General features: G+C 38.1%; 1 protein-coding gene across 2 annotated transcripts in view; it reads right to left on the minus strand.

The window, feature by feature from the left end:
* The window catches only part of MBD2 (methyl-CpG binding domain protein 2), a 69,221-nt gene that overhangs the window by 27,241 nt on the left and 14,129 nt on the right, over positions 1-27,851 (minus strand). Inside the window, exons 2-3 of one of the 2 annotated variants that reach the window (XM_004059440.5) lie at positions 22,918-23,077; positions 6,781-6,918 (exon numbers count right to left, since the gene is read on the minus strand). In XM_004059440.5, coding sequence (XP_004059488.2) covers positions 6,781-6,918; positions 22,918-23,077 — 298 coding nt within the window. Of the gene's footprint in view, positions 1-6,780; positions 6,919-20,598; positions 21,031-22,917; positions 23,078-27,851 lie in introns of those variants that run through there. The other variant, XM_019014182.4, reaches the window with a different exon arrangement.

The following is a 27,851-nucleotide window of genomic DNA, read 5'->3' on the forward strand; positions in this document are numbered from 1 at the left end:
ACTTTGTCTTGTTCACTGCAGTATCCCATTGTTTAGAAAAGTACAAGGTGAAGGCTCAATAAATAATATTTGAATGAACGAATAATTTAATTCACTAATTCAACTAATTTACATATTAAGCACTTACATAATAGAGAAATTGGGGATAAAGCAATGAATAACCTAATATAGTTGTGATCAGAAAAGAAGAAAGAAGAAACACTAAGGAATGTCTCTAAATCCAAACTTGGTAAATCAGGGGTTTTCTGAACAGAAGTGACGTCTAAGTTCTTGATGTCACTTGAGAGATGAGTAAGAAACAGCCGCTGAAGGAGGGAAAGGAAACAGCATGAAATCTGATCAAGGTATGTAAGGGTCAGGGGTAGGGGATGAATAGCATATGCAAAAACCTGAAAAATGTTCCATATGATTTGAATGTAGAACAAGAGAAGAAGGTGAGGCCAGAGAGGTAAGCAAAAGGGCTTGGCAGTCATGTTAAAGTGTTCTGAATTTACCCTAAAAGCTACCAGAAAGCACTGCAGGGTTTTCAGCAGTATAACACTATTAACACTATCAGACCATCATGCCAGAGGAACACCTGGCTGCAATATGAAGAGTGAAGTAAGGGAACAAGACAGGAAGCACTTGCACCCAGGAGTTCAAGACCACCCTGGGCAACATAGTGAAATCCCATCTCTATGAAAAACACAAAATTAGCCAGGCATGGTGGTGTGCACCTGTGGTCCCGGCTACTCAGGAGGCTGAGGTGGGAGCATCACTTGAGCCCAGGAGGTTGAAGCTGCAATGAGCCGTGATTGCACTCCTGCACTCCAGCCTGGGTAGCTAAGCAAGACCCTGTCTCCAAAAAAAAAAAAAAAAAGACAAAAAGCAGAGAGATCAGATGAAATGAATAATAGTTACCTAGTCTCAGAACGCAGCAAGAGAACATTCAGGAGGTAGGATCAATAGGACTTGCTGGCTAAATAGACGCTTGGGGTGAAAGATAGGAAGAATCAAGGATGATGCTCAGGTTTCCAGCTTAGGCAGCCAAGTGGACAGTGGTCCTTTCACTGAGATAAAGCACATCTAATAAAAGGCAGATTTGACTGGATGACAAAGGAGTTCATAGAGATAAAGCAATAGATTACAGGTGCTGGTGAGACTTCCAAGTGAACAATGTTAGTAGGAGAATTGACACAAACGACTGAAGCTCAGGATGAAGATATAAATTTGGAAATCATTAACATATGGATGATAACTGAAGCCATGAGAATGAGTGAAATCACCCATGGAGGGTTTACATACAAAAAAGAATGCATAGTATTCCCCGGGAAACCTCAACATTTTAAAAGACAGATAGAGAAAGAAGAACCTAAGAAGGGGATTCAGAAAAAAAAGTATGGAGGAAAACAAAGAAAGTGTAGAGTCAAAGAATGAAAGCAAATGTTTCAGAAAGAGAGGTAGTCATATTATTTAATGTTAAAGCAGGGCAAGAAATTTAAAGACCGAAACTTGTCCATTCAGTTTAACAAGGAACATCAGCAATTCTGAAAAGAACAGTTTCAGTGAGAACAAAAGCTATTATTTCAGAGATATAAACATACTGAGTAAGAGGTAAAGCAGATAGTAAACACACACAATGCCAAGAAGTTTGACTTTAACAAGAAAAGAAAGAGAACAAAAGCTAAAAGGGGAGCAGTGAAGTGGATAATTTTTTTTAAGATGGGGTGGATTTGAATATATTTAAATGCTTTGGGAAGAAGCCAGTTTAGAGACAGGTTGAAGATAAAAGTTAAGTGACATATTCCCCTGGATGGGGTCTCTGAGAAGGAAGGAGGAAGTGTATCTGCAGAGTACAGGTGTTGGAATTAGCTTTAGGCCACCAGGATATTCCTTTAAGTTCAGTTCAGATGGGTAATACAAAAGCTACTCCCTAGTTAAAAAAGCTTTAAATGTTTCTCATTTTTAAAATTTAACACAAATGCCTCAGTCTATTTAACTTTATACATATTGAAATAAATATAAATTTAAAATAAAATGCCCTTTTAAACTACTGAATTACTTCCCCCCACCCCAAAAAAAGTACTAATAATACTCAAAGCTATAGAAAAAGAGTCCCCAACCCCCAGGCCACAGACGGGTAGCAGTCTGTGGCCTGTTGGGAGCTGGGCGGCACAGCAGGAGGTAAGCATTACCGCCTGGGCTCCACCTCCTGTCCAATCAGAGGCAGCATTAAATTCTCATAGGGGCGCGAACCCCATTGTGCTCTGCGCATGTGAGGGATCTAGGTTGCATGCTCCTTATAAAAATCTAATGCCTAATGATCTGAGGTGGAATGGTTTCATCCCAAAACCATCCCCCTCGCCCTCACCTGGTCCATGGAAAAATTGTCTTCCACAAAACCAGTCCCTGATGCCAAAAAGGTTGGGGACTGCTGCTATAGAAGGTAAGCTGAAACTGTAAAGTATCTAACTTACTGATAGTCTTTTAATTTGGTACAACCCTTTGGAATCAATTTGCTAGTATGTATCAAAAATGTAAATATTCACACTAATTATATTTCTGGGAATCTAGCCCAAGGAAACATTATAAAATATTGTTAGAAAATATTTTTTACATTTTAAAAATATGTCCAGCATATGTTTCATGCCTGTTCTAAAGATTTCCTCAAGCCTCCTAGCAACAGTAACCTCACTTTTCTTAAACACCTATAGCACTTGCCTGTACTACTCTACTATTCATTTGGCACTTTGTATATGGCATCTTCCCAACAGTACCCAGAGTAATATTTTTAAGTGTTATAGGACACATCCTCTATTTTCTCTGCCCAGACAGTCAATTTTTCTGTCCAGAGCAAAGGAATATATCCACCATGAGACTCTGCTTTAGCTTATCTATTTGTCAATCATTAAGAACATTATAATGAGACTATACTAGAAATAACTGTTAGAAACAAGAAAATGCTGCTAGAATGCCTGAAATAGTAACCCTCTGGGTTTTAGCAACTGAAAGCTGATCTATTTTACACACTTTTCATACACAGTGACTTTAAACTGCACATTTACAAAATTTATCTTTTATCAGGAAAGTTTCTTCTAATACAATTTAAAACATTCCTTCTAAAAGAAAAGGCTGGCTTCTGGAAGTAGGTAAAGGAAAGTTTCATATCCTTGAAAGGGGAATTGGCAAAATGAAATAAAAGGAAAAAAAATCTAAGATCAAGTGGAAGATTCAAATCTGCTTCTTTACTGTTAAACAATTACCCCTACAAAAAAGTGAATATTCTATAAGAAATGTAATTACTATGCAAAGACTGTCAAAAACACAAAAGCCTTTTAGCCCTCTATAATCTAATAATTAAAAGGAAGAAGTAATAGTTCAAAGATGAAGCTTCTTTGGTTTGAGGCTAAAAGAGAAAAAGAAGCAATCAAGAGACCAGATAGTATCAAAGATGACAGCAGCAAAGAAATAAGAAATAGAAATGGTAGTTCTTCACATTATGAAGGGGGTAAACTAGGAAAGGCATTGTTACCAGCAAAAATTACAACTCAGTTAGACTAAAAAGATCTTGAGATGTGTTTTATCCATCTAGCTGAATAAGGATATTTCAGTGATTACTGTTTGGGATAATAGTCTGATAACTGGCAGAGTTCCCTCCTCTCCACTACAGGGGTCTTTTTAATCTAAAGAAAAGACAAGCAATCATCAAATACACTGATGCTGTATACAAAAATGGCTGGCTACCACCCTATTATAACTAGGTTTTACAAATCCCATCACTACCTTAAAATTTTAATTATAAGTAGAAATCACTACTGAATTCTGTTTAATGCTTTTCTTTTCATACCCTAATTTGCACTTTTAAAGCTAAGGCATTTTCAAGGAGTCAATACATTAAAAATTCATAATTTATATATTTTATAGAATTCAAATTAGGCTGCCATATAAATGACCTGGGCATAGGATGTTGGTTATAAAAGACAGAATTATTATTTTTAATGATTGCTTCTCATCTAAATTAAACACTTCAGATCTTCTCACAGTAAAGCCTAGTTAATATTCAGAAGCCTAATCCTAGTTATAGGCCTCAAAATTCAACACTTTAAAAGGAATTACAATATCACTATCTTGAACATCTTATTAAAAGAATGTGATACAAAGAATAAAAACATTTATATCTATGGGAACCTCAAAAATAGAAACCTCATTGTCTAATTCATTTACTCTCTAATAAAAATAACTTCTCCAATTGGAATATTTGGCAATTTATATTATCAACTGAATTCAATGAATCTAAGAATGGATAGCAAAATTGGAAGAATCATTTCTGCCTATGTATATTTTGCCAACTATCTCCTCAATTACAAATAGCTGATTAGCAGTCATCTACCATATGTATATCAAAATAGAATTAAAACCAACATCTTTCCTTTACTAACAAACTGAATCTAAACTGGAATACTTGGGATAACAGATCATGATTTTTAAAACATTAACATGAAAATTGTCTTTTTACTATTTTCCAATATTCTGCCCAATGCACAGTCCTATTGGTGAGACAGTGGTCAAATATTACCTCAGTTCTTACATTGATGATAAAGAAAGAGGAAAGACAACTAATATCTTAGCACAATCAAAAGCATCCAGCAAAAATTGTCAGGTACCATAAGGATAAAGTAAAAAACAGCCAAAGCTTTTGGAGAAGTGGCCTGCTAAATAATTTTAAACACTTCCTGTCTATGCAAGCTAAAAGGAAGATTAAACCCTCAAAAGATCTGGGTTGAAATGACGTAAGTTTTTTGGGGAGAGATGGAGGAGATAGAACTTTGCTCTTTGGACACATACCTTTCATTTGAGAATAATCTCATACACCATAATAAAAGAAGGAAAACTTAAAACTATTCAACATACCAAAGAACAAGGAGCAACTAGTCTGGTTATTTCAACTTTAAAACTCTAAGTTACCAATATCTCTATAGCCAGGTAAACACCCAGTAAATAATGACTAGAGGTTTTTAAAACTGTGACTGAATTTAGGTGCAGAAAAAAATTACTGTTAAAATGGCCAGAATTTGCTAATCAATTGATCTTTAAATAAAACATTTGGGTTTATAGACTACATTGAGAATGATTTGGCAAAGAAAAGATGAGGATAAAATCTATTAAATACTATCTGATCTCATAAGGAAACTCAAATTTCCAACGTGGAATGATATTATTAATTAAAGATTACATTCCACCTTCTTTATCTTTCAGAATTTTTGAAGCAAATCTGTTTTACCCAATTATATACTTTCAAAATTTTCAATTAATAAATATATTTGTGGGGAAATGATTTTTAAATCACCAAAAAGTCAAAGGACAAGATGTTCAAGACTTTAGACAGTATCTGAGAAAGAATACAACCAGGGAACGGCTTTATCAAGGTGGGCAAAGTTCAGAATGCCAGAATTCCTTCCCTGTTGTAATGAATATACTGCAACCTCCTGTGGTTTCGTGACTATCACTGGGTGCGGTAGTAAAACAGAAGGGAAAAGCCTCACACAGAAAGCTGAATGGCCCAAAGAAAACCTAAGTGGTGACAAGAGCCTAAAGGCACATGCAGGTACGCATCTTTTATGTTGGATGTGATACACTTACATGGCCCCTGTTGAATCTCTTGGGGACCAACAGTAAAGCAAGTTTAGAACTTCAAATCTTGAGACATCTATAGCAAGATGCTGATCCAATGTGGCTCCAAATATCTTCTGTTTTCCTGGCTCACCTGAAGAGGAAAAAACACTACAGAGGATGTGGGAACTGAATTTCTTTATGTAGTTTCTTCTAGAGCAACTGTCTGAAAGTTTTGGCCCAATCCTTTATGAAGTCTGGAGATGAGACACTTGAAGGACTAGTGAAAAACAAAATTCAAATGAAAAGGTGGAGTGAGATATCTAAAAGGGGAATACGAGAGCAAAAGATAACCGTCGTAGGTAAATCAGTGTTTCTAATCCTTAGGTGGACTCAGGTGGGAGGAGGCAGAGAAAGGAGAGGAAAACAAAACGCACAGATGTTTCTCCCTCCACTCCCTCACCCCAATTGCTACTAAAAATTCATGAGCTACCTAGGCTTTTTGACCACAATTAGGGAGTGAATAAGCAAGGTTACATGGAAGGTTTAAGCATTTTGTCCAGTCTCCCTCCCCGGGCTATATGGCATTAATAGGCAGCAGGGAGGCCTTTCAGGTAATGCTTTTTTTCTAAGAAAAGATTCTGGTGGAATACAGCTTGAAGCAATAAAGAAAGAGAAAAATAAATTGAATTGGTACAAAAATGGAAGTCACAGGACAATATACCATATTGACAAAGTTTATCTAATTCTGTTTTTCAAAAGGGGTGGGACAGATTTCACAAAACAAGAAATCAGAATAAAAAGTAGTTTTAGCTTCCAAATAATAGAAAATATTTTTAAACTAAGCAACACAAACTACATGCTTCATTCTTCTATGAAATATTATCCTTGGAAAGATAATCTTTAAAAAACTATGATTAGCAGAACCAAGTCTGATGTATATTACCACACGAAAAGCATAAAAATTTAGTCCATATTATGAATTAGATTCATTATTAACTTCTTAAATTTTTTCTTAAAAATATTTTACCTAAATTTTGCATACTTCAGCATTCATGTAATAGCCTAGGACATAAAATAATTTTCTTTCCAAATATACTCCATTTTAACCAGAATTTATTTGAATTATTTCTGGTAAAAATACCAGCATTTTTCTGAAAAATAAGATTGGAGAACGAATTAGATCCTTACCTGACGTGGCTGTTCATTCATTCGTTGTGGGTCTGATTTCACTTTATTACTAGGATGATTTGTGACTTTGGTTACCGGTTGTTTGAAAATTGATGCTGTTTGTCTAATTGGCAATGTTGTATTCAAGTCTGGTTTACCCTGTGAATATAAATGTATTTTTATTTAAAATATTATATATAAACACAATCAGATGACTTCCTACTAATTCAATATCTATTACTTTAAATCAAATTATTCCAAACTTCTCAGTCTATCGCAGCATTTTAAATACTCTAGGGTACATTTTAAGCACCTAATAAGTGACACATGTATGAAGTTTCCTCAAAATATATGAAAAACTTTTTGTATACTTTTTTTTTTTCTTTTTTGAGACGGAGTCTCACTCTGTCGCCCAGGCTGGAGTGCAGTGGTGCGATCTAGGCTCACTAGAAGCTCCGCCTCCCGGGTCTGCTTACGCCATCCGCCTCAGCCTCCCGAGTAGCTGGGACTACAGGCGCCCGCCACCAAGCCAGCTAATTTTGTGTATTTTCAGTAGAGACGGGGTTTCACCGTGTTAGCCAGGATGGTCTCGATCTCCTGACCTGATGATCCACCCGCCTCGGCCTCCCAAAGTGCTGGGATTACAGGCGTGAGCCACCGCGCCCGGCCAGCTTTTTGTATACTTTTAAGTGTAAGAAAATTCTCTACATAAATTTCGTATCTGATCAGCAAGGCACTAATGACTTTTAAATGAACAAATATGTTTAAGATTGGTTTATCCAAAAAAAGAACTTGGGGTTTTGCTTGTTTGTTTAGGGACAGGGTCTCACTCTGTTGCCCAGACTGGAGCTCAGTGGCATGATCATGGCTCACGGCAGCCTTGACCTCCTGGGCTCAAGCAATCCTCCGACCTCAGCCTCCCGAGTAGCTGGGACTATAGGCAGTGCCACCAGCAGGCTAAGTTTTTGTATTTTTTTTTGTAGAGATGGGGTCTCCCTACATTACCAGGCTGGTCTCAAACTCCTGGACTCCAGCAATCTGCAGGCCTCAGCCTCCCAAAGTGCTGGGATTACAGGTGTGAGCCAGCACACCTGGCCAAGAACTTTAAGGATACCAATCAGGATAGCAATCATTTCTACATTCTGAGAATGGAGGAAGATATTGGCATACTTGGGCATTAAAATATAAACAACCTGACCAGCAATTAGGAGGCCAGACTTACATAAAACCACATACCACATAAATTAACCTCTTTTATATAAAAACAAATAAGTACAAATGGTAGTTCTAATTCCAGCAAACAGAACTCAATTTAGAAAAATGTGATAAGGAAGTGTTCCTTATTTTTAATATACAGTAGGTCTTTGAATAATGTCGTTTTGTTCAATGTCATTTTGTTATAACGATGAGAAAAAAAAATCCATTCCCAGCCTAAGCCCATCTGTGTGAATTTGGCATGTTCTCCCCAGGTCTGTTTGGGTTTTCTCTGTGTACTCCTGTTTCCTCCCACATCCCAATGATAAGTGCACTTTAGGTTCAGTGCTGCATCCACATGGTCCCAGCCTGAGTGAGCGTGAGTGCGACCTGTGATGGGATGGGGTGCTGTCCAGGGTGGGGTCCCGCCTGGCACCCTGAGTTGCTGGGAGAGGCTCTGGCCACCCACGACCCTGAACTGGAATCAGTGGGTAAATAATAATCTTGTTTATATTAATCTTTCTTAAATGTGCGGAGAGCTCACATTAATTTCAGTGTTTATCATTAGAAGTGTTTTGGTCTTTATTTAGAAGTTTGGGATGTTTTGTGACCAGAAATATGCCACAGGAACTTAATTTTTGTTTATATCAATTAGCCTAGAGTAAATATGTTTCATTATACATCATATGGCTAAAAGTCAGTTTCCAAGAACCTATCAACAACATTAAGTGAGGACTTACTGAATATTATATTTAATACTTTTAAAGGAGACTTAACACTGAAGCTTCGTAAAGCCATATAACTTATTTACCTAGTTTTAATCAATCAATCAATAAAATCTAAGATGTGTTCCAGTGAGGTCAAAATGTGGCACAGAATTGCTATTAAGTTCATTTGCAATACTCTTAACAAACAAGAAAGAAAAGGGAGAAAACACAATTATTGTGTTTTCTCAGATTCTGGCAAAAAGGATGAAGTTACATATACCTGAAAACAAAATACGTCTGATATATTTTTGATATTTACAGGATATTTGATGAACTTTTATCTTTACTACTACCCCCACATATAAATTGTAATCTCAACTTCCATGCTCCAGAACAGGGGTTCTCAAACCTGAGCATGCATCAGAATCACCCAGAGGGCTTGTTAAAACACAGATGACTGAGTCTCACCCCTGGCACTGGGCATTCAGCAGGTCTGAGACAGGGCCTAGGAATTTGCATTTCTATTAAGGTCTCAGGTGATATTGATGCTGCTAATCCTGGGACCACACCTGGAGAAACACAGCTCTAAAACAAAGATTGCAACTTGATGGCAGGTGGATCAAGCCTAACCCAGAGATGAGTGTTCATTTTTTAGTGCCTTTAATGAATTAAGTCAGCATCTAAAAATCTAGAGTCTTCATATAAAATCCAGAATTCTAGCTTCTCTTAAAAACTGAAAGATCTAGAAATACTGGACTTGGTTTGGCAACAATAGGCTGTGACTGATTAGAAATGGCTGTCCAGTAGTGGCCTCAGGGTCTCCTGTTGCAACATTCCTCAACAACTCACATTTGCATTACCTGTCTGGGCCCTGTAGGCACTGAGTTTGTGACCTCTACTTAAAGAACATTAGCATGCCTAGAAATGTAAGCCTCACAATAATCTGACAATTATTACAATTACAGTATTCTTTAGATCCAATATTAACTGTGTCCTCACCTCTACACCTCTCCACACAACACAGCCCTCCTGTTTGTATTGGGCAATCCTGTCATTCCTTTATCTCATTTTCTCCCCCAATGTCTCTGCTTACCTTTAAAAGATATGCTCATCTCAAATGACTAACAGTATTATTTCTCAGGTATTTAGCTTTATCTTTATGGATTTTCAAAAAATATATAAAATGTGCAAATTTGGCTGACAAGCTGCAAAGTAACCACTTAGGTTGCTAACTCTACCAAGTGTGAGGCTCAGGAGTACGCATTTTAAATGCTCTCCTGGTCATTCTGTGATGCAAAGAAAGTTGAACACCTCTGATTTATGACATCTCGACCATTTGGAGGCCCTAAGTGAAGTCACCCAACCTGTTAACAACAGTAGACAATATTCAATCCTTAAGCAGCTTCACACATAAATGCTTACAGGGAACTTCTTGTCACTAATTAGGTATAATCAGTATGTATCACTAAACGATGCCTTGTTTGGCTTTTAATGTTTTTGTTCTTGAGACGGAGTCTTGCTCTATCACCAGGCTGGAGTGCAGTGGTGCGATCTTGGCTCACTGCAACCTCCGCCTCCTGGGTTCAAGCAATTCTCCTGCCTCAGCCTCCCGAGTAGCTGGGACTACAGGCATGCACCACCACACCCAGCTAATTTTTTTATTTTTAGTAGAGACAGGGTTTCACCATGTTGGCCAGCATGGTCTCGATCTCTTGACCTCGTGATCCGCCTGCCTCGGCCTCCCAAAGTGCTGGGATTACAGACATGAGCCACTGCACCCGGCCTTTGTTCTTAATAAAGAATGATATACTCCGCTGGTATTAGAACAAAGGTGGCATCACGGGTCTACTTCAGTAGACACACAGAAGTATTTGCAACCGTCTGCATAAGTAAACATATTCAAACCTGTGAGATTCTCATGGTTACCAAGGATGACTGGAGGCAACTACTCTAAACTGTTTCAAACTATGAATCCTGAATCCATGAAGACTGGAAGGAAGCATGGAACACATCAAACTATTGATGCTACACTGGTAAGATGGACGTTTTTCCATTCACTTATGTTTCTGTGCAATAAAAAAAATTAAAAGAAAAGCCTGGCTAAAATATTTAAGATATACAACTAACTTCCATTGTCTAATGAGACAGTTCATTCCCTACTGGCACAGAATGAGACATTATTCAAAATGTGCTGCATTATTCTTCACTCAATCTTATTTTGGTTTTTAGTATTTTTTCTCCTTTTAACTGGCCTAGAAGCTCTGACAACAGAATGTCTTTAATTTATTATTCTAAAACAGTATCACATGAAGCTGAGCAATCTGTAAAGCTGGACTAACTAGTTTTCCCAGAAACTGTCACAAAAACAGTCAATTCTATTACCTCTACCCTGAGGACTGCCCTGAGTCACTATTAATTTATGCCCAGTTGTGTGTCTGAGTTTTTCTACAGTTTAGTTTAGAATCTAAAGGACCAATCTACTATCACCTTCAGAGTTAAAAGCCAGACACTTTTTTTATGGGACAAGATTAAAGCTGTTTATGTATATGCAATCTTCTTATATCTTCAATATTAGAAAAAGTGAAGCAGAAATTCTTTGTTACAAAATTAAACTGGCAAACACATTCTAATATCAGAACTAAGTTTCCAACCTTTGACAAAACTATGTGCAGACTAGCCCTCAAATCAAAATTTAATACATTTTATAATAATGTGTATATTAGGCTGAAAGTATTTTTCTTGAGGATCTATTTTATCCCCTAGTTGCAGGGAGGAACATAAAAATAAATCTTTCTTATTTTTAAAAATTTTACTTCCTCTCTTTCCAGTAAGTATCTGAGATATATCTTTTGTACACTCCCAAAGGACAAAATACACAAAAATTAATTTTTAAAAACAGAAAATCAAGGACAAGGAAAAAAACAGATATCCTTTGGAAAAGATCAATAGTGATACTAGAGCTAAGCATCAAATGTGGATCTGAATTTTCAAGGGGCCTGGGCAAAGAGAGAAACATTCAATTACACAGATACCATGGTCAGAAAGGAGGACACATACCAAGTAATGAGGAAAACAAAAAATGTCCAGGTATTAAATCTAGAAGAAAATCGATAAAGACACTAAACTTCACAACAAATATTAAGCAGATTTCAAATGCTCTTTCTTTTTTCAGTGACTTTCCATGAAAACCAAGAACATAAGACTTAAAGGACAACTCAGTAAAGGTGAGTCTGAAAGGGCCTAATTATTGTGTAACCTTCCAATGATCTCATGTGATTAAGGATACAAGAGAATAACTAAAGAGGCAGATGAAGAACATGTATCATAAGCCAGTGGCTGTCAAATATTTTTGTATTTCTACCCCTTATGAGAAATTTGAAAATATATATACCCCACCTGCATTTTAAAGTCAGCAAGAATATTTCATATTTTAATGTAATCAGTTGCAAAGGATGCACTTACCAGAAGTAATTTAAGCGCTAATACTTTAATAATAAACTGTTACATCTAACAGAATCTAAATGCACCCACCATTACCTACATTACCTATTTATATACAAACAAATTCTTCAATGGTTATAAATTTTCACTCCCTTCACTCTTTGAATTCCATTTCCAAACTTATTTCTTATTTTAAACTTGATAATCTTTCACTGATCATTTAGGTATCATGAAATTATTTCACTTTCTGTGACCATAAAGCTCTTAGTGATAAAACAACAAATTTCTTCTGCTTTATTACAATTATTAGTATATATGTGACCAAAATAAAGTATTACAATTTTTAGTACATAAATTACATATATAGAAATTGTGTGTGTATATATATATATATATATATGTAGCTTAATGAAAAAATTTTTTTAAATAATTTTATATTCTCAAGTGTGTATTACTAATTGCTAGAATGGGACAAGGTATAGCATCAATTCTATTCCTAGTCTTCCTTTTTCATAGATGTAGCACTGAGAAATGTTGTTCACATTAATGAGTAGATAGAATGAATTTTATTCCACGTCATTCAAATTCTCTGAACTCCTTTTGAGTTATATGATAGAATGTAACAGTGAACCATCAAAAAAACTTAAAAATCAGTCAACATCTACATAAAGTCCTCTAAATTTTGTTGAAAGCAAGTAATTGTACTTGTGGAAAGAACTGACTGTGCCTGAGTCATTCGTGTTCTCAATCCAGTATCTCATAGTGTCCCTTTATGATATCAAACATTTTGTACCATGGTAATATTGCACACAAGTGAGAAGTATGCTGTTCTGTAAAATGGGAGGTTGACTATAAAGGAGAATTACAAAAAAAAAATGTGTACTTCTGTCACAGGTTACATTCTCAGATCAGTTGAAGGAAAGAGTGTATATGGAATTTAAAGATATCGAAATGGATTCCTTTAAAACCATCCATGTCTATGAATATCATGTAAAGCCTCCACACAGCATAGTTTGAGCACCAGGGACTTACGCTATACTATATTGTAAATACCACTTTTTTTCAGTATGGCTTTGAAATAAAGTGGTATGACAGTTCAAATTATACATAGTCTAGGGTCCAAGCCTAGTAGACTCATTTTATCTTTAAAATTCACACAAATTTTGCACGTTACCTTAAACATTAGTCATGTTTAAGGTAAAAATGTTGCTCTACCTACCCAAAATGTTCAAATAAAACTGACACTTCCAAGTATTATTCAAGCGTCATTTTAATTCTGTGGTTTTTGCATACACCGCACACTCCCCAAAAGATACTCCAATTTGAGAAGCAGAGACTATATCTCTAAGGTCAGTTTCCTCATCTGTAAATGAGAATAATAGCTATTGGGTAAAATTCTTACAAAAATCAAACGAGATAATGCATGTTATGCTGCTGCTGCTACAAATGCAGCTTTCATTCAGTTGATCATTGAACAAAACTGAGTGCCTACTACGTGGCAGGCACTAACTGGACCATCCATATATAGTCATAAAAAAAAAAGAAAAAAAATCAGCCCTTAGTAAAACAAGTTTATAGTTTATAGTCATGTTGGTACAAATTCTAAATAAATAGCAGTTATTTATTTAACCTAAACAGGTTATTGAACATGCTATTAAAATTTAGAAATTTAACCTGTTAAGTTTTCCCAGAAATAAAGCTATCCCCTGGTTCAAACAAAGGTGTGCCTGAGTGATACCTTTAGGTCAAATCAAGGCTATTCTCAAAAAGTAATTGGAGATTTGCTCCAGAATATATACGGTAGTCCATAGTGAATGTCTTTCCACAAAATCAAATGCCAACAATGGAAAGTGCCTTACAATTCTTCGTAAGTTTTTAATTAATATAATTCACATACCACAAAACTCATCATTTTAAAATATACAATTCCGTGGTTTCTAGTATATTCACTAATTTGTGCAACTTCATAGGTTTTTACAAAAAGTAAAGAAAAAATTATCCGGTACCCATGATGTCTATGCAGAAAATCCACTTAGTCTAATATTCTATGTGGGGAACAAGATTTTTTAAAGGAGATTAATGGCATATTAAAATATTAATAGGATGGATGGAGTACACTTTGAACTCATTAAAAAGGACTACACCTGTTCACAGAAGAATGATTACAATTCATCAATGAAAACACGTTTTGAAGAGTTCTGCTTGAAAAATAACTTACTGGAGCTTTAGTTAATGTAACGGACATCACCAAAGATGCCAGAGTTTCAGCCAGATATCCTAGAACAGTCCTACTCAAACTCAGACAGTTATTCTATGGCGTTAATCATCTCCTTTACTTCTCAGTTGGCATTAGCTATGTACACATCCTTGGGAGAACTATGGAAACAGTGACACAAATGGTTTTCTGTAGGGCTTAATTCTATTGCTGACCTGGAGTCTACAAGTTAGGTTAACTCTTCAGGACCTATAAAAGTTCTGTTAACACCTGGGCATACCAAACAAATCTTGTTAAAGCCATATCATGGACAACTCTGTCTCCGAATCTCCCTTCATGATTATCACTATAGCCAAGTCCAGACCCTCTCAGAAAGTTCTATCACGCTTAGACACATTTGAAGCACTAGTTTATAATATAATACAGCTAGTATCATACTGAACAAATCATTCTCATCAGCAAGCCTATTTGCTAACATGGCTAACATTCTTCTGTCACTCTGCTTCCTAGCAATCGCTATCCAATCAATAGCTACATGACTCAAATTAGCCAAAAGGATGGAACAGTACTATTATTAATGGCTAATAACCTGATTATCTTCATTAGCTAAAGAATATCAGCTAAATATCCTTTATGTATTCACTTATTAAAAATATTTCTGTATATGAGAAAATTAGAAGCTCTTTGAACAAGAGAACATGAACTCATTCTACTGTCTTTTGCTACATCTTTCCCTTTCTTCCTTTATTCATTCATTAAACCAGCACTGTCCAAGTCACCATCATCCCCACCTGGACAAATACAACAGCTTCCTAACTGGCCTCCGACTTCCACTTCTGTGTCTCTACATTTTCCACACACAGTCAAAGCAGTCGTATTTCCCCCTATGTAAAACCCTCAGACAGCATTCTATACTATTCCTTATGCTGGCTGACACAGCCCTATTACCAGGCTTGCCTACTTAAACCTCACCTAGTACTACTCCTCCACTCCCTAAGCTCCAGCCAACCTGGCCTTTTTGTCTTCACATGATGAGTGCATCCTTCCTTAGGGAATTTACACTGGCTACTCCCTCTACAGGGAAAGCTTCTCCTTCTGGTTTTGTATAGCACCTCAAATGTTGAATATTTAAAATTGATTTTATTTACTCACATAAATTATTTCCCTAAAGTGACCTCAGTAAATGGCACCTCTATCTACCCACTTAATCTAAAAACCAAGAACTCACCCTTTAGTACTCTTTTTCTGTTATGCTCTACACACGACTCATCAGCAAAACCAGTCAATCCTATTTTCAAGAGATTTAGAATCTGTCCACTTCTATCTCCACGGGCATGTGTCTAGATCATCATCATCATCATCAAAATCATCATCATCATACTACAACAGCTACTTGCTCCTCACTTCTACTTTTGATTTCAGTATCAAATTAATAGAAACCTGTACTCAACAGTGGCCCACACTTATCCCTTGGAGGGACTTTAGGGCCTAGAAATGCTAGACTTATCACCTACGACCTATTCGTTCCCCTTCCCTGTCCCCAACTTTATCTACAGAGACCAGACAACACTCAGTTGAGCAAGACTTTAATAACTGACAAAAAGGGTATCAGTATCTTTGGCAACAATTTTACTTTCTCCATAAGTCAGGAATGTTGGTGGAATAAATGAAGTCTTTGTTTTCAGTTTGGATGGAGGAATCCTAGGAAGGTAGAAGCCAAGAGGCAGTTCTTACCACACTATGCCCTACCAGGAGCTGGTCATCAGAATGGTCCTACCACAGGGCTCTGATGGTGGTGAACTGACCATGAAGTACTTCAGGCAGAAATAAGTCAACCCAGTAAGGCATTACTTCATTAACTGAAAAATCCATAGTCAAACAAATGCCTAATCTGAGCTGCAGCAAGTGACCTGGCTCTTCACCTACGCCCTCACATCTTCTGCCAAGCTCCTTCTCCTGCTTTTAAAAAAGTGGTTATTTTTCAGTTATAGATTCCATTGAGAATTTGAGGAAAATAAGCTCTTGGAGAAATGTACACAAGGCTGGATGCTGTGGCTCACACCTGTAATCCTAGCACTTTGGAAGCCAAGGCAGGTGGATCGCTTGAACCCAGGAGTTTGAGACCAGCCTAGGTAACATGGCAAAACCCTGTCACTACAAAAAATACAAAACGTTAGCCAGAGTGGTGGCCTGCACCTGTAGTCCCAGCTACTCAGGAGGCTGAGATGGGAGGATCACCTGAGCCCAGGTCAAGGCTGCGTGAGCTGTGATTGCACCACTGCACTTCCCCCGGGTGAGAAAGTGAGACCCTGTCTCAACAATAAAATGTACACACACAAAAATTGCACACAATTCAAAGGTTCCTGGAGGTCCTTCTGAGGCATGGTCGCCCAGATTAGAAACCTTCCTGCCTACTGGTTCCTTCCAAGCTGACCTCTTTAAATCTTTAAAGGAAAAATAACCATAATGTTCTTTGATCATGCATTCTCTTCTGAATATTGTCTTCTCTCTTCCACTTCTCATTCAAGCTTCTTAAGAGTAGGCCAACCATTTTTGTGGAAAGGGGTAAAAATGCACGTATGTGTACATGTTCGTAAATGCATATAAGCTCTAGACAGACATACAAAAAGCCTCATTAACAAGTTTCCTCTAAAGAGGATTGGGACTAAGAGACAGGAGAGAGGGAGACATTTTTCACTGAATATCCTTTTCATTATGGGCCCAAATTACTTAACCAAATAATAAAATTTTAAAACATCTGAAAGAACAGGCACATTGTGTTTCTAGTCTCTCATTTCCCAGAAACTTTCTGGAATTCTAAATAGGACTTATCCTTTCTATCCATTGAAACTGGTAAAGTCACCAGTTGCTTCATAATTTAGAAATCCAATGGCTAGACAAAGTCTTTATCCTCCCTGATCTCTAACAAAAATCTTGTTTTCCAGGTTGTTGTAACACCACATTCTCTTGATTCTCCTATTTATTTTCTGGAAGGTCCTCTTACTCTCCACAAGATTCATTTATTCATTTAATTCATGGACCTACAGAGTGACAAGATACACTTCATTTGTCCTTATTTTGGGCATTATCAATGACAAAAACACTATGAAAGGAGTTCTCAAAGTGTGACCTGAGAATTCCTGGGGGTCCCCAAGATCATTTTGGAAGTCCAAGAAACAAAACTATTTTAACTCGATCTTCCTCACTCCACCCCCAAAACTTGCCCTTATTCCCCTATTCCCTGACTCCCCTGCCCCAAGTGACCAAAGCCAGGGTTATTGCAGCATCCATTCTCTTTGTGTAACCATCAGGTACTTACATCTAATTTCTCGAGTCTCACCTTTCCATACTTCCTGCACAGGATTCACTCAGGCCATCTTTATTTTTCTAGACTACAAGAGCCCAACTATTCTCCCTACTTCTAGTTTCATCCCTTCCCAAATCCAGTCTCCATACTGTGCCCCACTCTATATACCCAAATCTGATTCTTATCATCACCACTAAGTTTCTCAAACTACACAGAAATTGCCACCAAGATAGGTAAGCTCTCCACAAAATTTTTTATTATTGTTGAGGATAATTAAAACAAGTACTTTCTAGATCATGTGACTGAGAACCTAGCATACAGCCATATACCAATCCAAGTGTGTATTTATACTCACAAAAACATACTACCACCTTAAACCAAGATCATTCATGAAAAATAAATAATGGCAGACTTAACACACAACTGATTCCATTCAAGAAAATATGATGTTCTTTATTTTCAAATGTATCCAACTTGGGTGAATAGAGAAATGTGACGAAAGAATTGAGCCTTTCCAAGATACCAGTAGTATTGTCAAGCAAAACTAAAAAATAATTTGTTCCATACCATATTCATACTGTAAGCAATTTGTAGAATATGTCATATGTCACATTAAATTAATGTTAGGGAACGTGAATTTTATTAGTTTTGTAGATTTAATTTATAAAACATTTGATGTTAAGACCTAGAAACACAAATTCAGTATGTTTATACATCTAAAACACTAAAATAAACTTCTAGTGACAAACCAAGCTGCATGAAGTCCCCTAAACATATCTTGCACTTAGAATTACTGTACTCTTTATCCAATCCTAGAGTGTCTCCAATTAAATTTTAGTATCATCTTGCCTCTCCTCCCAGTTCCCTGCTAAAAATGTTGACAGTCACATCTGTGAAACCCTGCAACACCACCTCTTTGAAAAATCAAACATAAATCCCTAAACAATATTTAGCTTTTGAAGCAAAGGTTTGGTTTTTATTTGCATATTGAGAGGCAAAGCTTATTTGCATATTGAGAGGCAAAGCTCCGTGCTGTTCAATAGGATAGTGACTAGGTACATCTGGCTATTTAAAGTAAAACTAAAAATTGAGGCCGGGCGCGGTGGCTCACGCCTGTAATCCCAGCACTTTGGGAGGCCGAGGCGGGCGGATCACGAGGTCAGGAGATCGAGACCATCCTGGCTAACACGGTGAAACCCGTCTCTACTAAAAATACAAAAAATTAGCTGGGCGTGTTGGCGGGGGCCTGTAGTCCCAGCTACTTGGGAGGCTGAGGCAGGAGAATGGCGTGAACCCAGGAGGCAGAGCTTGCAGTGAGCCGAGATCACGCCACTGCACCCCAGCCTGGGAGACAGAGCGAGACCCCGTCTCAAAAAAAAAAAGAAAAATTGAGTTATTCAGTCAGACTAGCCACATGTCAAGCACTCAACAGCCACCTGTGGCTGAAAAGAGTCCCATCATCACAGAATGTTCCCCTGGATATGCTGCTCTGTAACTTTTCCCCTTTAAGGTCTGAGAAACCTGCTCATGACTTCAAATATAAACGTGCTGATGACCTCCAAATCTTTCTCTAGTCTTTTTTCCATTAACCTAATGGAATATCTTCAGTAACCTTCTTGATATTTCAACGTCAGTTGAAGAGATGGAGGTGGTGGTTGGAAATAATTATGGCAGTCAAGAAAATCAATAAGGTATAATGTAATCAAGAATGGAATCAATTTTCAGGGTAAGGTTAAGATTGAGTTTGAGATATCTGAAATAGGTACTGCCAAAAATAGTAGTAGAGATTAAAAATGATGCCCACTTCACCCTACCCACCCATCCTAAAATAATTAAAAACCACTCTGCAGAGTTCTTAAAAAGATATCTTTCTGGCCAGGCACGGTGGCTCACGCCTGTAATCCCAGCACTTTGGGAGGCCGGGAGGGCAGATCACGAGGTCAGGAGATCGAGACCATCCTGGCTAACACGGTGAAACTCCGTCTCTACTAAAAATACAAAGAAATTAGCCGGGCGTGGTGGCGGGTGCCTGTAGTCCCAGCTACTCGGGAGGCTGAGGCAGGAGAATGGCGCGAACCTGGGAGGCAAAGCTTGCAGTAAGCCGAGATGGCGCCACTGCACTCTAGCCTGGGCGACAGAGCGAGACTCCATCTCAAAAAAAAAAAAGACGTCTTTCCAATCACACCTAAAGATATTATTCATCACCAATAATTCACCTCTGATATGGAAAACATGTTAAAATCATAGCTTATAATTACTTAATGTAAATTATAATGTAGCCTGTTTCAAAGTTTATTTTGTCAATTAAAGCTCTAATTCTTTCAAGATAACAGTTTAAAAACAAAACATGTTGGGCGTGGTGTCTCACGCCTGTAATCCCAGCACTTTGGGAGGCCGAGGTGGGTGGATCACCTGAGGTCAGGAGTTCGAGACCAGCCTGGCCAACATGACGAAACCCCATCTCTACTAAAAATACAAAAATTAGCTAGGCGTGGTGGTGGGTGCCTGTAATCCCAGCTACTCGGGAGGCTGAGGAAGAGACAATCGCTTGAACTTGGGAGGCGGAGGTTGCAGTGAGCCGAAATCACCCCACTGCACTCCAGCCTGGGCGACAGAGCAAGACTCTGTCTCAAAACACAACAAAACAAACACAATAATGTACTGAAGCCAGATTCACAACCACAAAGCAAAACATTACCTCAGATTTCTATTAATTACTTTAAAGCTCTTAGCTTTCTTTACACTGTACTATCATAAAAAAGACACAATATGGTTATTACTTAACTAGCCACAAATATATTTTCTGCTTTATAGAACTATCTAATATGTTGTTGGTGTTACTTTCCAAGAGAACTTATTTTTTAAAATGCAAAACTCCACTTTCTGACCATTTAAATAAAATCAGATGCAAAAAAAAGACCATGCCTCCAAAAATTAAGGCAGAAAGCTTCAGAAAACAATGAAAATGAAAGGTATTTCCAAAATAATGTATGGTATAATTTATTTATTTAATAAACATTTATTACCACTATACACTTCTAGAATGAGGTGGATGGTAAATCAAATAAACATAAAGCAATATTAAGTACCTACCGTGTGCAAAAGCAAAAAAAGACATGGTCCCTGCCCTCATGGAGCTCACAGTCTAGCTGAAGCAGACAAACAAGTCACAAATACAATGGCAAAGCACCAGGGAAGCATTATGGAGGAAAGGATTGGTTCTGCCTGGAGTATGCAGGGCAGGCTTCCCAGAGATGGAGACAATGAAGCTGGGTCTTGGATGAGTAGGAGTTCGCCAGATGAAGGGGAAGGGGGTAAGCACATTCCAAGCAGAGCAAACAGCGTATGAGCAAGCAGAGTCTTGAAAGCGCATGCCATGGTGCAGGACGATGAGTGTTCCAGCGCAGCTAAAGCAGAAAGGTGCACACAAACTGAAGAGATGAATTAGTGTTTGGTTTTTGATGAAACATAAGTGTCAGAAAATAAATCTGCACATTACACTTAACGTAACTAAACTGTGGTTCTGGTAACAGTACAGTAATCTAAAAGTACTCTTCATTTCATAAATACTGAAGCCCCTTTTATAGGTACCCAGCACTGTGTTTTAAGATGGCAATTTTAGAAAAATACGCCTGAATTTTCCTCTGTGCATTTAAGAAGCAAAGTAACCCCAGAATAAAGGTTTCCTGAAGCTGAAATCACAGTGATTTACACACACACAAGGTCCTAACTTTTGCTAACTTGGGCTCCCTCTACTGCTATTCTTACCTTTCTTAACATCTTCGTAATGACCAACTCAAATCCACCCCATAGTTAAGCAATACAGAGGCAATTTAGCCTTCTCTTTCATTCTGCCTCTCTAAACAAAGGACCTGCCAATGTCCCTATGAAAACCAATGCGAGGTATGATATGAAGAAACAATGCATTTTGACCTCTGTATCAATTATCAGGAATTATATTACTGTAAACTGCACAAATTGAGTGAAGCCAGGTATGAAGCAGAGACCCCATGCCCCTCAGAAAATGTAAAATGACAAGAGGCAAGAGAGCTCGGGTCAGAAAGTTTCCAACGCAGGCCACCAGGCAACACTATTCACCAAGGTGGCTTGGTGCTCAGGAAGGGGGTGGCCTAGGGAAAGAGCAGTGTGGAAAGCAAAGGAATTAACATGGGTCAAATTTACTTTGCTAGATGTTCTATATAAATTCCCATTTACTCCTTACAACAATGCTAAGGGAAAATTTTCTTACTTTAATTTTACCAATGAGAAACTGAAGGCCCTTGGAGCCTAAGAAAGTTTCTCATGACTGCATCAGCTAATAAGTAGCAGAGCCAGTTCACCAAGCCATGCCTTCCTGGGTCCAAAGCCCTTCTTACTCCACTACACTGCCAATGGGTTCCTAAAATGAACACACACTCCCAAGGGACTTATGGGGTTACATCAGTCACATCTTAAGAAAGAGAGCCCCTACTTCTCCCTCCACTATTTTCACTGTCAGTGTGAAGACAATGGTGGTGGCAATACCCATACACACAGATCCTTGAAGTTTAGAGGAAGAAAAACTAAGAAAAAATAGTCACATATGTTTAGTTGTCCCCAGGGAAAAAGCAGCTTTCTTTGATTGGGTCCTTTAACACAATTAAATTAGCACAGGCTTAAGTATCTCTCATCTGAAATGCCTGGGACCAGAAGAGTTTCAGATTTCAGATATTTTTCAGATTTGGAATGTTCAAACTGTATCATAATTCAAATGAGATTTGCTTAAATTGCTATACAATAAACTATCAACCAAACAGCTCGATAAAACTAAGCGCTAACGGAAAAATATCCAAACACAGAATTAGGATATTATTCAAAAAGTCATTATCCTCAACATCATCAAAGGTCAAAAAAACACTGCCCTTTCTCAAAATCTGAACCTGAAAATCAATACGTAATTATAAACTATGGGGTGAAGATACCTGACACATTAAAATTTTGCCACTTTTTGGACAACAGGAACTATTTTGAGGGAAAAAGAAAAAAGCAGACAATTAACACCAAAGAAACCTTTTGTAAACAGACCCAGTGGGTCAGAAAGTATGATGTTCACTGACCTAGAGAGATACTGAAATGCTGTTTTCTGCTGTGCACAATTTACTTATGCTCTCTCTTGCTGGGACAGGGTGGGCAGGGTATGGGGACATGCACGGGACATTTGGACAACCAAAATTCCAGTCACTTAATTATGATGTGAGATACTTTTTGGAGAGCTTTCGAAGTAGCATATACATGCGATAAGTAAATTAACCAACCTTATTTTGATTGAGAGGATCGTTTCGCAGTCTCTGTTTGTTCTTCTGTAATTTACTAGGCATCATCTTTCCAGTTCTGAAGTCAAAACTGCTGAGATCAACAGTATTTCCCAGGTACCTTGCCAACTGAGGCTTGCTTCTGAACTTCTTACCACTTGGACTAAAAGAAAGGTAAGGTTAATTGAAAAAAAGGCAACAATAGTTACTCTAGGTCTCCACATAAGCCTTTTCTTCATGTCTTCCCCTACCCTCAATTGATACCCCATTCTAATTTTACATATTTTTAAAGAAATGTTAAAGTTTTGCTAGGCGCGATGGCTCACGCCTATAATCCCAGCACTCTGGGAGGCAGAGGCAGGTGGATCACCTGAGGTCAGGAGTTCAAGACCAGTCCGGCCAACATGGTGAAACCCCGTCTCTGCTAAAAAAAAAAATAAAAAATTAGCCGGGCGTGGTGGTGGGCGCCTGTAATCCCAGCTACTCAGGAAGCTGAGGCAGGAGAATCGCTTGAACCCAGGAGGTGGAGGTTGCAGTGAGCCAAGATCGCGCCACTGTACTCCAGCCTGGGCAACAAGAGCAAAACTCTATCTCAAAAAAAAAAAAAAAAAGTTAAAGTTTTACAGGGAATTCCGTAACTTCCCTGTAAGAAAAAATCAAGTGTCACCTAATATAATGCTCCCCTAGGTAGTCCACTGGAATACATAACATGTTGCCACAGCCTATCCCACTGGTCACTCAGCAACTACTTGCGAGAACCTAAATCCAAACTTCATGCACAGTGTAACAGGCATACTAAAAATGTCTTCAATCTCACAAACTTCCTTTCCAAATTGATTTTGAAATGCTTTTTTTCCCTGCAAGTATTACATATACAACTATGCCAGCAATAATCAGAAAAAACTTGAGAACAAATTCTTCTCAAGTCAGCAACCCTTGTTTAAAACACACACATACACACACACACACACAAATATGTGGAATCTATGTGATATCTGAGCTACCAATTTGGGCTCATAACACTCACAATAAAAAAATTCTTACATCTTGACAATATTTAAATGCTCTCTAATACTACTGAAATGAGAAAACTAGAGCAAATATTTGTGAACGTGCTTGTACAATGCTGACATGAGTTTTGTTAGCCAAACTCCTCCCTTAGGGAAGCATATGAAGAATAATTTACTTCTTGTAAGTAATACTGCCAAAGCTGGAAAGTTACAAAAGTGCCAGAATTATACGGAGGACTAGTCTTTCCTAAAAAATTTTTTTCCTGTGTGGCATTAATCTGTAAGAAATTTTTTTTATAGGAATAATGCCCCAAAGTGTTACCTAATAAATTTTCTGAACTAAATAAATGTGCTAGAACAAAGTCAGTGTGATATGTCCCAAGAAAATTGTGAGAATCCTAGAATACTTCTCAAAGAAGCCAATGTGTCACATTTAGAACTTAACCTTGCACCAAGTGACCACAATAAAAGAAAAATAACTCATAGGAAGATAAAAGGAAAAAGGCTGAAAAACCAAGCAATAAATATTCTCTTGGAACAAGAAAACTTCTATCTGGGTCAAATACACAGCAATAGACCCCGGACTTGTCACAAACTCTTTGGTATTCTGTCCCACCACACTTCAAGACAACTGAAGATGCTATCAACATTCTTTTTCCACAACCACATGACTTAAGTATTCGTGAAACACAATTCAAGGTATAGAGTTCAGCAGGCAGATGAAAATAACAACCAGTAACAACAAAACAATACAAGAAAGCACCAGAGGAAAGAGTACAGGATTCTACACAAGGAAAGCTCAACTCCAACTCTAACCTAGACTTCCAGAATACTCGGTATCACAAAATAAAATAGCAAGTCACTCGCAATATTGTCCGAAACTTGAACCATCTCTGCCCACCAGAGTTCCACCCCAAAACCTGATCTTCTATATTCCGCACCTGTGTCAGTGGCGCTGCTGTCCACTTAGTGCTTTATTCTCCAAGCTAGAAGGCCACATCACAATCTTTCAGCACCCCCATGTCTCAGCCACACATCCAGTACCAAGTTCTAAATGTTCAAGTTCCTCAATGTTGACAAAAAAGCTTCACCTCCTTAATAAGCCATCGAAAGCTTTATATCTGTTATATAATTTTTCCCAGACTCTTTTCCCACCAGCTTTGGTAGCCTACATTCCAAACTCTAAATCACCAAAATATGCCATATACCTTTGAATCTTCCAGTCATGTCTTTCCAGATGGAAGGAGGAGCACAGCAACATCCTGCCTATCAAAAAGCTATTAAATCCTCCAAGCCCAGCTAAAATATCCTCCACCTCAACTAGGAAGTCTTCTGGGATTCTTCAATTCAAGTCAGAAATAATCTACTACCACTCGAAATTCTATTTTCATTACAATATTTCCTATATATTTCCTTGCTGAGTCAAACAACAATGCCACTCTTAAACTTCAAGCACCATTATAGGCTAGCACTGAACAAGGTAACTTTCTGAGAGCAAAAAACGTTATCAGTTCAATACTAAAGGATGTAGTTTTCATTTGCAGACACAATGGGATAAATATTATTGTTTATTTAAAAGCTATATGGCAAAGAATTTTTAAAACTAAGCTAGAAAATATTTTCATGATTAATGTGTTTTACCACATAAGAAATAAAGTATTACTAATGACCTAAATTAATATGAAAAATTAGTAACATTACTCTGCTATTATGTCACTTATAAAATGCTGCAATAGCCAGGCGCGGTGGCTCATGCCTGTAATCCCAGCACTTTGGGAGGCCGTGGCGGGCAGATCACGAGGTCAGGAGATCGAGACCATCCTGGCTAACACGGTGAAACCCCGTCTCTACTAAAAATACAAAAAAATTAGCCGGGTGTAGTGGCGGGCGCCTGTAGTCCCAGCTACTCAGGAGGCTGAGGCAGGAGAATAGCATGAACCCAGGAGGCGGAGCTTGCAGTGAGCTGAGATCGCACCACTGCACTCCAGCCTGGGCGACAGATCGAGAGTCTGTCTCAAAAAACAACAACAACAACAAAAAAAGCTGCAATAGCCATATGGTCCTTATTATCAGATATCAGATACTCAAGTTATTGGTAAACGACATTCTGATAAACTAGTTAACATACCACAAAAAAATGAAAACACAAAATCCACAAAATAAAAATGACAATTCTGTGGCCAGGCACGGTGGCTCATGCCTGTAATCCCAGCACTTTGGGAGGCCAAGGCAGGCAGATCACCTGAGTTTGGAGTTTGCGACCAGCCTGACCAACATGGAGAAAACCCATCTGTACTGAAAATACAAAATTAGCCAGGCGTTGTGGCGCGTGCCTCTAACCCCAGCTACTCGGGAGGCTGAGGCAGGAGAATCGCTTGAACCTAGGAGACAGACATTGCGGCAAGCCGAGATGGCGCCACTACACTCCAGCCTGGGCAACGAGCAAAACCCTGTCTCAATAAAATAAAATAAAATGACCATTCTCAATCAGCTGTCCCTCAAATAGATCTCTTTAGTGCAATAAAAAACAGCTCTAGAGTAGATACCTTATTTCAACAGATTCATTTTCCAGAAGATGAAATACTCAGGCAGTAACTCTTACCAAAAAGATAAGCACACTGTTCTTAGCTTATGGCTTAGAGACAAATAGGAAGCTATTTATGAGGGAATCAATTGACAAACTTCACAAATTAAACCTGCAATAAGTAGTTCCTTATCTTAAAGTTGAAATGTCAGTTATCCACTGCAGCTGAAAACATAATAGAGCCTCACTACAATGTTCCTCTACAGAACAAAACTCAGAGATCAGTTCATTTTAGATATCTCCCCCAAATCAAGATAATTTGAACTCAATTAAAAGGCTATACTCACGAAATGTGATCACTTGTTTATCATCTAGATTAGCAGTTCATCAGCAGTTTAACACGGCTTCATATTATTTCTATTGTTTATTGATTTTAAAAATGAAATGGGGGGCCAGGCACGGTGGCTCACACCTGTAATCCCAGCACTTTGGGAGGCCAAGGAGGGCGGATTGCCCGAGCTCAGGAGTTTGAGACCAGCCTGGGCAACACGGTGAAACCCCATCTCTAATAAAATACAAAAAAATTAGCCCAGCGTGGCGGCGTGCGTCCGTAATCCCTGCTACTAGGGGAGGCTGAGGCAGTAGAATTGCTTGAACCTGGGAGGCGGAGGTTGCAGTGAGCTGAGATTGTGCCACTGCACTCCAGCCTGGGCAACAGAGTGAGACTCCATCTCCAAAAAAAAAAAAAAAAAAAAGGAAGATATTTATTATAAACAAAAAGGCTAGACATCCTCTACTAATAAACTAAGTTAGCAATGAAGGAAAAAAGGTAGAAGTTTTAACTATTAGCATATCCAAAAGAAAGCTGGAATATTCACTAGTAACCAGTAAATTCTTATTCATAATGAATAACCATTTCCTGTTTTACAGATGGAATTCTATGAAACATCTGTATTGGATAGCTACAAGTATCTATCATACATACTGCTGCCTTCAGAAAACAGTAGTACAAGCCATTTTCTTCTCCGTAACTGCTACAGTCTGTCTGTGGTGCTTTAAGGAAAGTCAACCTGGCTGCCCCAGGGGATTTTAGGCCAGAGACTTTACTCTTCAGGAGGTGAAAGCAAACATGGAGGAGGGCAAGGCCCAAGGGAATGGTTAAGTAGGAATTCTGCCCATGAGATGAGATACAGACCATCTGTACAGTAGCAAACTGACCCTGGGAGAGGCAAACTGAGGAAATAAATGCTAGATGAACAAAAAGGATGTCACCTAAGTTCTAGTCTTACCCAAAGTGATTAAGTTTAATCACCTGTCTACCCTCGATAATGGCTGCTGTAGATCCTGGTCTCAGAAACACCAAGACTTAAAGTGACTAAGCTTTTATTTTAAAAGCATCAATT

The sequence above is a fragment of the Gorilla gorilla genome, chromosome 17 (assembly GCF_029281585.2).
Source record: "Gorilla gorilla gorilla isolate KB3781 chromosome 17, NHGRI_mGorGor1-v2.1_pri, whole genome shotgun sequence".
Lineage (NCBI taxonomy): Eukaryota > Metazoa > Chordata > Mammalia > Primates > Hominidae > Gorilla > Gorilla gorilla.